At 44.9% G+C, this 11,820-nt stretch overlaps 1 protein-coding gene across 1 annotated transcript; it reads left to right on the top strand.

Moving 5' to 3' along the window:
- Positions 1-212: 212 nt before the first annotated feature.
- VIM (vimentin) lies at positions 213-8,589 on the top strand. The gene is made up of 9 exons (XM_075704866.1): positions 213-754; positions 984-1,044; positions 5,087-5,182; positions 5,327-5,488; positions 6,010-6,135; positions 6,866-7,086; positions 7,181-7,224; positions 7,639-7,724; positions 8,229-8,589. The coding sequence occupies exons 1-9, from the start codon at positions 213-215 to the stop codon at positions 8,268-8,270; spliced, it is 1,380 nt and encodes a 459-aa protein (XP_075560981.1). The 3' UTR covers positions 8,271-8,589.
- The last annotated feature ends 3,231 nt before the right edge of the window (positions 8,590-11,820 follow it).

Genomic DNA, 11,820 nt, shown 5'->3' with positions numbered 1-11,820 from the left:
CCCCCCGCCCGCGGGGCGGGCCGGCGATGGGCGGCGATGGGCGGCGGGCGGGGCGGGGCGGGGCGGCCGGCGGCGGGGCGGGCCCGGCGGCGGGCGGAGGCGCCCCATAAGAGGGGGCCCGGGCGGGGGCCGCCGCCCTTCTTCGTCCCGCCGCGCAGCCGAGCAGCCCCGCTCCGCTCCCGGATTACAAAGCCCGCGCCGCCGCCGCCGCCATGAGCATCAGCACCAAGAACTCCTCGTACCGCCGCATGTTCGGCGGGGGCAGCCGCCCCAGCACCGGCACCCGCTACATCACCTCCAGCAGCCGCTACTCGCTGGGCAGCGCCCTGCGGCCCAGCAGCGCCCGCTACGTGTCCGCCTCGCCCGGCGGCGTGTACGCCACCAAGACGACGTCGGTGCGGCTGCGGAGCAGCATGCCGCCCGTGCGGCTCCACGACTCCGTGGACTTCTCCCTGGCCGACGCCATCAACACGGAGTTCAAGGCGAACCGCACCAACGAGAAGGTGGAGCTGCAGGAGCTCAACGACCGCTTCGCCAACTACATCGACAAGGTGCGCTTCCTGGAGCAGCAGAACAAGATCCTGCTGGCCGAGCTGGAGCAGCTGAAGGGCAAGGGCACCTCCCGCCTGGGCGACCTCTACGAGGAGGAGATGCGGGAGCTGCGTCGGCAGGTGGACCAGCTCACCAACGACAAGGCACGCGTGGAAGTGGAGCGGGACAACCTCGCCGACGACATCATGCGGCTGCGGGAGAAGTGAGTCTGAGGGGAGGGCGGCTGCGGGAGAAGTGAGTGAGTCTGAGGGGAGGGCGGCTGCGGGAGAAGTGAGTGAGTCTGAGGGGAGGGCGGCTGCGGGCCGCCCCCCCGCCCGCTGGCGCGGAGCAGCCCCCGAGCATCCCGCGCGGGGCTGGGGAGGGCGGGAGGCTCGGGGCGGGAATTTGGGGGGACCCCCGCTCCCTCCTCACCGCTGTCTCCCCCCTTCCAGGTTGCAAGAGGAGATGCTTCAGAGGGAGGAGGCCGAGAACACCCTGCAGTCCTTCAGACAGGTTTGTGGGGGCTGGAGGGAGGGAGCCGTGGGAGAGGAGAGCCTGGGGGGCGGCGGTGCCCGGGGCGGGAGGATGGGACTGCGGGAGTTGGCTTTCCTCGCACAAAGGAATTCCATCAGTTCTCACACAAGCCCTCCTTGTTTTCTTTAGGGGGATGCCGCGGTCTGAGGGGAGGGGAGGGAAACTATTGTCTTGCTTTATCCAAGTCTAGCCTGTCTTACAAAAAGCGCTCCGATGTGGAATCGCTTTCCGATCCAATAAAAGTGAAAGGGGGCCATCTGCTCGCTTGGCTGAAGGGTATTAATGGTTTCTATGGGATTCACCGTGGAATGCAGATACAGGCATTATGGCAAGTGTGGTGGCAGCAGATTGAAATAATAGATCCCTTTGTGTCGGAGGGGAGGGCGCAGTGGGCTGCATTCTTGCTAAATGTGTAATGGTGTGGGCATATTTCTAGTGAAATGTGTCTATCGTGTATGGTCCGGTTTTTGGACAAAACAGAGCCTCCTTTTTAATGAACCACTTTGGTCAGTGCATTATGGGACAGCAGTTCAGAATTTTTCATATGGGTGCTGCCTGCTGACAAGATGTAGACCATTTGTTCCTTGGGGTGAGGTTGCAGCAGTCAAGTCTGCCTCTTTGGATGTCCATTAAGAACACAGAATTTAATCCTCTGTAAACGAAGATGTTAACGTAGGAAACGAGCTGCATTAGAGTTTAGTCTCTGTGGGATGCTACAATGTTATCCAAATAAACTAAAACCTACCTGACAGCCAGAACCAACTGTGCAAACAGTGTTCAAAAAGTGTTAAGCTCAGGTTTTCACTTGTGCAAAACCAGCTTTCAACTTGGATTAAACCTTGTTTGGGCTAGGAGGTATTTAGGAATGTGCCTTCTCAAAACAAGGTCTCTTCCCTAAAACTGCTGGTGTGAAATGGCATTGCTAGCATTCCTCCCGGCTGGAAGTTACTGCCCCAGACAGCTGGGCACAGGCTGACTTCATCCCAAAGCTCTTCATAGACGTTAGTAGATGTCACCATTCAGGAAATCATCACTTGATTGTCAGAGTTTCCCTGGGCGAGGCTTTTGACTACAGTGCATTTATAGTCTCTGAAGGAGAGCAGGTGTCTTCATGAGATAATGTGGAAACCGAGACACCTACTCCCATTCAGAGTCTGGGAATTCAGAGTTTCTGCTGGCGTTCTGGGGGCAGAAGTTGGAAACAGAACAGTTCAAGATGCTGCCTTAACCTCAACTTCTGGTCTTCTGAGTGCTAAGCCAGTTTAACGTAGTGTGAAGTTCTGTGCAGAAGCATTTAAGTTAAGTTTTAGAGAACCTAATCTATTCTGACTCATTGCTGAATTCAGTTGAAGGATCCTTTGACTTAAGTCTGGCTTAAATGATCTTTCATACTTAATTGGTGCACTTCAAGGCATGTCTACCTCTATTTCAAACCAATTAAACTTTGTGAAGGCTTGAGGCTTTTCAGTGAACTTGGCTTTGTGCATATCCCACATTCATTATCCAGCTCTTCCCTGCGCTGTGGAAAGGGGTCATTCAGGAGCTGAGCCTCTAGCACATCTGTGTGTGCAATACAGTCAGAACTGATCCATTTAACCTCTTAAGGTGTAGCTTATGCATAAGAATTGCAAATCATTGTCTGTGGAAACACTACACTAAATCCACTCATGGCATAACTGGTGCATGCTAGTGTGTTTGATTTGAACACAGTAATACCTAGTTTTTCTTTACCATGAAAGGGTAGGCTTAACATGCAGGTTTTGAAAACTAAGTTTGTTTCAGTATAAGCATGGTTCTCCTGCAAGTGAAATTAAATTCATAGAACACTGAAGTTGAAACATCCTGTTGTGCTTTCCATTGTAAAAAAAAATGCACAGCTTTTTATTAAACAGTTATATTCTTACACTGGAAAGTCATATACATGGATTCGGAAAGCTTCAGATACTTTACTGTTCTGATGTAGCATCAAATTTACTTTTTACTTGATGGAGCAGTTGTATACTTTATTTTAAAAGAAAGTGAACAAATATTTGAACTTAAACTTTGTATTTCCAAAAGCTGCCTGCTTTAGAGACTGTTGAACTCAGAAGTACTGAATTTTAATTTAATGCTTCTCCTGAACAAAGATGTGATTTTTGCTCATAAGCTGAGGGGTGTACTACACAAAAGAAATCTAAAGGTTCAGTGAGTTCTTTCCTTCGGGACAAAACAAGCATCACAATTAGCGAGAAAGTTATTTACTGCGGCTTTGTCAGCTACTCTGGCAGCAAGGAATAGATCCCGAGCCTATGACAAGATGAACAGGTCAGCTCCGGGCTAATATGAGGTTTGTCTGAAGTAAATATGGATGTTCAACCCTGCAAACTATGTGTCTGGTGTTAAAACGTGTAGTCCAATTGCATGTATATTTCTTACACCTAATTTGCTCAGGCTACAAGTAGCTTATTCATTTCTGTGGCTCTCCATACATCTAGGAAATACAGATACACTGATTCTTCACTCCCTAACTTAATGATAATGTATACAGTAAAGTACATACCATATATTCAAAGTGTCTTTGATTTAAGATGTTTTCAATTTATTATCAGCTGCTAAAAGTCCTGTAGCTGTTCAGTTGTTCTGAAAAAAGTTCATAGTCTTCAGTATGCAGATTTCTGTAAAATCCACTGCAAACTCTTTAGATGTCTGTCTAATTGTGTAAACATGTTAGGGCATAGCCATGTAATTTCCTTCCAGAATGATCTTCAAGGTTTTTTGGGAGGCAAACAAATGAATTAAGAAATTCTTTGAATTGAAAAATAAAGCTGATATGAACTGTGGGTGTAAAACTGGAGTTGATAGGGAAGTTATGGAATAACACATCAAAGGGGTGCTATCTTTTGCCGGATAAAGAAACCAGAAGAATTCTTCTGGAGCAAGAACCTTACCCCAGAGTAGGAGTGATCCAAGGTACAGCTTTCTAGGAGTTTAAAGAAAACACTCCCCATTTCAAAGGTGCCATAATAGTGAGAACTGCTGATTAGGAATGCTTATGCTTTGGGCAAATCCAAAATAACTTTAGAGTTAGCTGTGAAAACCTGATACGTTAATACCATGTGAACATAAGCATGCAGCTGTGTATGTAACCAGTACGAAAGGAACAATCATCCCCTTTGCAAATGAATTGTCTTAATTGGACATTTAAAAGGTAAGAAGTTACCACTCAGTGTTTAGTCTTAAGTTACGTTTTTTAACTAATTCAGGCTGCTCCCATGTAACATTCATGGCATATCTTCTGTTGTGCCTGAAATGAATTTTTTCTCTTGATTAAGACTATCTCTGTCCAGCAAAAGGTGGAGTCTTTGCCAGCTAATGTGAGGGTGTAGGTAATGACGACTAAATTTGTGTTTATGCTCATACCTTCTTTTTCTCAAGGGAGATCCGTTGAACTACTTGGAGAAGTAAATGCTTGCAGTTCCCATATGCACCTCACTGGCTTTACAAGTATGCTTTCAAATTGTGGTCTGTGGACCCAGAGGGGTCTGTGGTTTGATCACAAAGGAGTCCATAAGAAATAAACAAGAAATTAAGTCCACTGATAGGTGTGTAGGCACATGGGTTGCACTTTTAAGCCCCACTGGAGAAAATGGAAGTCTGCAAATTGCAAGACTAACTTTTTCAGTGTAGTCAAGCTGAAAGAGCTTATGGCTGGCTTCTGACCCAAGTACCTGCTTCATCTTCAAGCAGGATTTACACCCACCATGATCTGTGTGCTCTTGATCGTGCCCAGCAATATGTTGGCAAAGATGAAGTAATCTACATATGCTGTATAGTTCCCAAAATCAAAATAAAGGTGCATATAGTGGTCTCTGAGGCTAGAGTAGGTGGTGGCAAAAAGAGGTGTTTCACAGGTCTTTATTTCATATGGTCTTGCGAGAAGCTCAGATGTAGCATCAGTCTATATGCTGCTGAACTGGCCATAAAAGATTTCTCTACATCACAGTTTTGTAAGATCGCTAATCAGTCTTCTCTCTCTGGTCAGGATGTTGACAATGCTTCTCTGGCACGTCTTGATCTTGAGCGCAAAGTTGAGTCCCTGCAAGAGGAGATCGTCTTCTTGAAGAAGCTTCATGATGAGGTAAGCTGAATTATGAGGTCTGTGATTAGATGCTGACAGTCTAGTGAGCAAGTAAGCTCTTCACTAGTTCTGGCCCAGAGTCCCCACCTGCGTATGTTCTGTATGTTGTCGTGTAATAACACTGAGTGCCTGCTTCTCTCTAAGGAAATCCGAGAACTGCAGGCCCAACTCCAGGAACAGCACATCCAGATTGATATGGATGTTTCTAAGCCTGATCTTACTGCTGCCCTGCGTGACGTTCGCCAACAGTATGAAAGCGTTGCTGCTAAGAATCTTCAGGAAGCTGAAGAGTGGTACAAGTCCAAAGTAAGTCAAATCTGTTCAGATGCATCAAGCACTCTAACTGTACTTAACAGCTTTGCTGTAGCACTTGGTGTTCCTTTTGTCTCTCTACTGGTCACAAACACAGCCATGGCACAGGGTCGTCTTTAAACTCCTAGTCTTAGAAGAGTACAGCTGAAAACATTACTTTGCGCTGTAAGAACAGCATCAAAGTAATGGGTTCATGCTTGGACTCTTTCCTGTGCTTGTACCTGGAGGCAGATGTTGGATGAAATACTGGAGAAAGGAGTGAATGAATGGGTGAAAAAAATGATTAAAAGATATGAAACATACAGGGTGGGGAGACAAATGTGAAAGGTTTAACTATGAATTCCAATTTAACAATTGGAAATAGAAAGGCATTTTAAGATTAGTGCTAATATTTAAATGTTTCAGGTGTTAGGAGTTGTAATGGCTTCAGTTGCCCTCAAATGTCGTGCCCAAAAAATGTCTGTTGTACTGTTTCTGTTGAAGTGTTACGCTAACCAAACTGGGGATTTCCACAGTTTGCAGATCTCTCCGAAGCTGCTAATAGGAACAACGATGCCCTGCGCCAGGCCAAACAAGAAGCTAATGAATACCGCAGACAGATTCAGTCTCTCACCTGCGAAGTTGATGCCCTTAAGGGAAGCGTAAGTAGAAGACAGCAGTTGTTGGGAAATTCTTCCCTTTGCAGCTTTAAGCACTGCACTGCATTTTAATTGTTTAGATATAGATGTGAATGCAGCTGATGCCCCGTGCAATACAGCAGCATATTAGTACTGTTTGAAAAGGATGCTGTGGGCAAAATTTGCCTGCATGCACTACAGTGCACTGGTTAGATTGATATACTGAACTAGTGTTTCTTAAGCTATAAACAGTGAGTTCATTCCCTTGCTACAATATTCACTGTTTATGTAACACTTACTGGAATTGTTTATGGCTTGTCTGTCAGGTACAGCTGAAGCTATAAAAAAAAGCTGGAGGAGCAGTGGAAAGGAGGTGCAAATCTTGCTGTTGCTAGAATCTGACTGCCTGAAAGGCTGGCTTGAAATGGATTTAACAGTGTATAGTACACCTGCAAATCCCCTCACTGAGGAGTGCCTGCATGCCGACTTGTACTGCATGTGTCGGACTTGTAAGGGGTTGTTTTGCCACCTGGTTAGAATAAATACGTGGCATACCTCAGATCGAGTAGCAGAATAATGCACCTTGGCTTTGCAAGGGGAAGATAAGGAGATGACAAATTTGGGATGTGTCTGGGCACTTTCAGAAAGGATGCTAATGTAACTCAACTTCCCTTTTTTAAAAATTTGAAGGGTTTTGAGGGTGGGGAAGAGTGGCTGAACTACAGCAGTGCTTGACTCCATTATTCTCTTCCAGAATGAATCCCTGGAGCGTCAGATGCGTGAAATGGAGGAGAATTTTGCTGTTGAAGCTGCTAACTACCAAGACACTATTGGCCGTCTGCAGGATGAGATTCAGAACATGAAGGAAGAAATGGCTCGCCATCTCCGCGAGTACCAGGACCTGCTGAATGTAAAGATGGCTCTTGATATTGAGATTGCCACCTACAGAAAACTGCTGGAGGGTGAAGAGAGCAGGTAAAAATCACATGCAGACACTTTTCTGAACAGCAATTACTAGAAGACTCTCTACACCCTTGTCTGACTTTATCCATTTCTTTTTTTCCTTTAGGATTAACATGCCTATTCCAACCTTTGCTTCTCTGAACCTGAGAGGTAAGCTCTTTCTGTTACTTCAGTTTAAACAGCTGTTCTATCGTTAGCAAAAGGGTTCTGGATAGTTCCTTTTACTCTAGTATTTGAACTTGTATAAATGCAGTTGCATGTGAATGTTTTTCTTGGATACAACTACAGTATTTGCAATTACTTAACCTTGGATGGGAGGAGCTACTTTCTTCCTGAGCACAGATATTTTTAAATATCAGTACAGAGTGATTGGTTTAGATGCCTGCTGAAGGTGCTTTAAGGGGAACAGGGAGAAGATTGAGTGATAAGCTAATCTTCTCCGAGCAGGAGACTTCATATACTAAATCAGGATTCTCAAAGTAGACACTAAAATCTGTTGCACCTCATTTCTTTGAGGCAGCACTTCATCTAGACTACTGGTAATCATACATTTTTCTTCTGCAGAAACCAACATTGAATCTCAGCCAATGGTTGACACTCACTCAAAGAGGACACTTCTAATTAAGACCGTTGAAACTAGAGATGGACAGGTTGGTGGTAATTTTGATTTTTATTTCTATCACAGCTGGTTACCTTAAAATACTTGAAGTTTGTCTACTGATCAGTGCAGCCTGTGTATGGTAGTAAGTATTAGGTAGAACAGCATCTGGCAGTCCAAGCTGCATAGATAAACATGCAGATGTAGCAAACAGGCTTCTGTGGAAATGATCACAAAAGTCTTCTGACAGTAAAACCTTAAGTGGGTGACAGTTACCTGTGTAGTGAGTGTTTAAGTTCAGCTGAGTTAGCAAGTTCAAAAAGATTTCTCACATCACCTGAGAAAATGATATGGCAGTAAACAGGTACTTGTTTGGGACAAGATACTGTTTTCGTACTAAGTCAATAAAGCTTACCATTAGCCAACTAGAACTTCTCATAAGTCAGGGTTGATACCTATTTGTTCACATTTCTGTGGTACTGGATGATGTTCCATTTCTAATTCTAAAAAATTAATAACCTTACTACTAACACTTCACGCGTCTGTTTTTCAACAGGTTATTAATGAAACTTCCCAGCATCATGATGACTTGGAGTAAAGCTGAAGTGAAGACACATACTTATTAATACAGGAGAAATTCTTACCAGCAAGATTTAAAAAGTCCATGTCTTAAAAGAAGTAACAGCTTTCAAGTGCCTTTGCAGTTTTTCCATGAGCGCAAGATTACTATGATAGGAAATAGTATTAGGTCTTGCAAACTGACTCTCCCTGAAGGATTAGCGTTTACAATGGAGTCTAGTTTACAAATAGCAGTATGTTGTGCTGTAAATAGTTAACTGTCTGAATTCAGTAAAACTGCTTTTTCCAGCACAATATTAATAACCTGTTGCTACTTCAATAAATATTTGGAAAATGGCTCTTGATGTCTTCTAATTTGGTAACTTCACAACTTTCTGGAAAACCATAACAACATAATGCTGGAATTAATATATGGTTGACATCTCCAGTACTGGTTGTGTGGAATGCTCTTTTTTCAGTTTAACTAGATAAACTGTCTTACTCATTTACTGCTTAGGTTTTGGAACCAACTAAAATGGACTATAACTGGCAGATGCATAATGTATTATGATATTTCTTATCACTTGAATAAAATATGATACTTCAAGCTAATAAAAATTAATCTTGCTTCCATATACTAGCTAACCCAGTTCCTAAGACCTAAGATTGCCCAAAATACCTTAAAACTCAGATCTATAAAACATAGTTAAGTAGCTGTGAAATAGTTCATGCAATCCCTTATCTGAGACAGCACCTTTGCAAAATTAACAGCTGACTTGATGCATTGGCTTCATTATCCAGGAAAGACTAGTTCCTAAAGGCTTGTCTCTGTGACAGAAATTAAATGAAGGCTTCAGATGGAGTGGTGGTTAGGAGAGATATTTAAAGGGAATGCAGAAGAAAAATAATATGCCCTAGTTGTGGCCTGATTCCAGCACTTAAACCCCTTTAAAAAAGCCACCATGCTTGCTGTTCTCTGCTGAATGTCAGCCTAAGTGCAGTAGAATGGGAAAGAGAAGACTCCCGCTGGGCCTGCCATAGTCTTCTGGGAGGCAGAAGTGAAAGGATGAAGTCCTCTGTGAACACACTAGAGGAAATTTTCGCTGCAGAGTGACACTTCTCAAATTAAAACCCAGTCAGAACCTCAGCACAGCTCTTGCCCTGCAAAAGTAGCTACTCTGTTCTGCATCACTCCTCCTGTAAAGCCTTTTTCCTGTAAGCTTTCACTCAGACATAACTTGTGGAATGAGTAAATGGGAACTGGAGTTGTCCAGCAAGTATGAACTACATTCGGTGCTCATTCAAGGTAATGGCAGTAGTTTCATGTTGTACAGACTCTTGCAAGTCTTGGGAACTGATCTGTAAGAAGAACTTACTGTTTTGCTTATAGCTAACTTAATTGTTATCCCTATCTGATATGGATGAAAAAAAATTACTTTTTTTATCCCTATCAATTGTTCCCTTTGCTCCAGTGTATGACTAACCAGATGCAGTGCAGGCACTGGAGGGAGGGGGCAGTAGGAGTCCACTTTTTTCATCCCTGTGTCTGCAGCACCAGGTTAGGAGATCTGCAGCTGGGATGCTAAAAAGGGATGTAGGCAGTGCCTGGGGTGTGCTGAAACCCTCTACAGCTCGGACACACAGGTATCCCGCAGCCTGGAGGTCGGGGCCAAGGCATGATTGCAGTTTACACCTTTGAGCCTCCCAGGGAGAAGTGTTGAAGCTGTTCTTCACAGCAGAAAAGTGCCTAATTTTTCAAATGAGGCACAGCAATGCTGTTCCTACCCTGCTTTTCTCTAGTAAGCTTTCACAGAGGACTTTAACCTCTCACTTCCATGTCCAGGCTGGAGAGGAGTTTTCCCCATTACACCGCACTTAGGCTGATGTTCAGCAAAGCTTACAAATCCATTAGGATGGGATATGTGGCTGTCCAGCTTGGTGCTTTAGGGGCTCACCGGAGAGAAAAGTCCTGCAGCTGGTCCTGCGTTTGCTCTGGTGACTCTTCCATGCAAAAGGGCCAGAAGCGACTCTGAGGAGAGTGCCTGGACCCAAGCCTCAGTCGCTGCTTGCTGCAAAGCGAAACAGATTCAACCTGGTCTATAGTCTGGTGAGCAGGATAGTCCCATTAAAAAGTGAAAGAGTGACCCCAGCCTCTTTCATGCTGTGGAGGTTACAGACACCAGGTTTTCTACTACCTATCAACATCCAGAAGGATAAAAAAAGCACAAATGAGCTTGCATGGGAGATGCTTTCTGTGATAGTGACAGCTCTGGGCATGTGCAATAGCTGATTTTGAACACTTAATAGACACGAGTGTCTACAACCTTTCAGGATAAGAGTGGGATAAGGTGCTGATGTCTTGCCTATTGCGGACCACTGAAGTCTTCTTCTGGATCCAGGCACTGAAAAGGTTGAGCCAACGCTTAGTGTCATTTCTTGCAGCCGAAGCAGTGTGGGACCACTGGACAGTGGCATCTGGCAGCACGTGGGCAGGGAGAGCCAGCTCCGCCGGGGGACGGTGGGGACCATCGATGGCTCTGGGCAGAGACCCGTGGCACAGAGGGTCTGAAATGCATGTTTACTGCTGGATTCGGGTTACCTGAGTTGTGGTAGTCTTTCAGATATCGCTTCTCCCTCTGCCGCCAGCTACCCAGCTCGCTGCTTTCTGTTGCCTTTGATTGCTTCTCCCACATAGATGAAAGAAGTGACTGTATCAAGCACTGACAGTGCAGCAAAGGAGTTATTCCTGGCTCTTTTGTGTTCAGGGTTACTCAGAGCAGAGAGAAGCATGTGGCAGAGCTTTCAACCCTGGGAATAAATAGAAAGATAAATAAAAATAAATAAAAATAAAACCTAGTTGCCAAGGGGACAGGAAGATTGCAGGAAATGTCCAAAACCTGTGCTCTGTGTGAGTGTGAGAGTACCCTCATGGTGGAAAGGAGAGCGGATGGTGACTGTTTAGACTTCTCAGTGATATAGGTGCACCAGGCTTATGCTCATATATAATTGCCAAAAGCTGCTTAGTGCTGAGCCAGCAGCTGACCTCAGAACTGTATTTCACATCCTAGTAACTGCAGATGGCAGCCATACTGAGCGGGGCAGCCCTCAACAGCAGCTGGGCACTTGTCCTACGCTCCAACGAGCACCATGAAGCTGCTCCTGTGAGCTGAGCAGCAGCGCTCCGAGGCTGAATTTCCTCACTTGCTGAGTGACTGGTGACCATGGCAGTCACCAGGTCCTTGCATGGTGGGTAACAGAGGTTACTGCTAGAGGCAACACTGCTTTTTTTGGTAAATGTGGATTTCTAACAAGACCTTCTGACACCAGGTCTGTTCCAGGTAGCCCAGGCAGAACTGCCTAAGTCATTTCTGTTGCATCGTGAAATCTCTTACATGGTTACTATCTCCAAATGTGTAAGCTATACGCGCAGTAAATGATATTAAGCCTCCAGGTAATTGAGTCCTCATATGTAGTTTATTTTGCTTCATGTAGCCAGAAGCTTGCTGTCCTTTCCTTTTTTTAAATAATCCTGCAAAATATGGAAACTGTTAGCAGAGACTCTGCATTCCAAGCCCCTGGGAACACATAAC

Source organism: Pelecanus crispus, chromosome 2 (genome assembly GCF_030463565.1).
Source record: "Pelecanus crispus isolate bPelCri1 chromosome 2, bPelCri1.pri, whole genome shotgun sequence".
Classification (NCBI taxonomy): Eukaryota; Metazoa; Chordata; class Aves; order Pelecaniformes; family Pelecanidae; genus Pelecanus; species Pelecanus crispus.
Note: the sequence above shows the minus strand (reverse complement) of the source record. Positions and strands in the feature narration are given on the sequence as shown.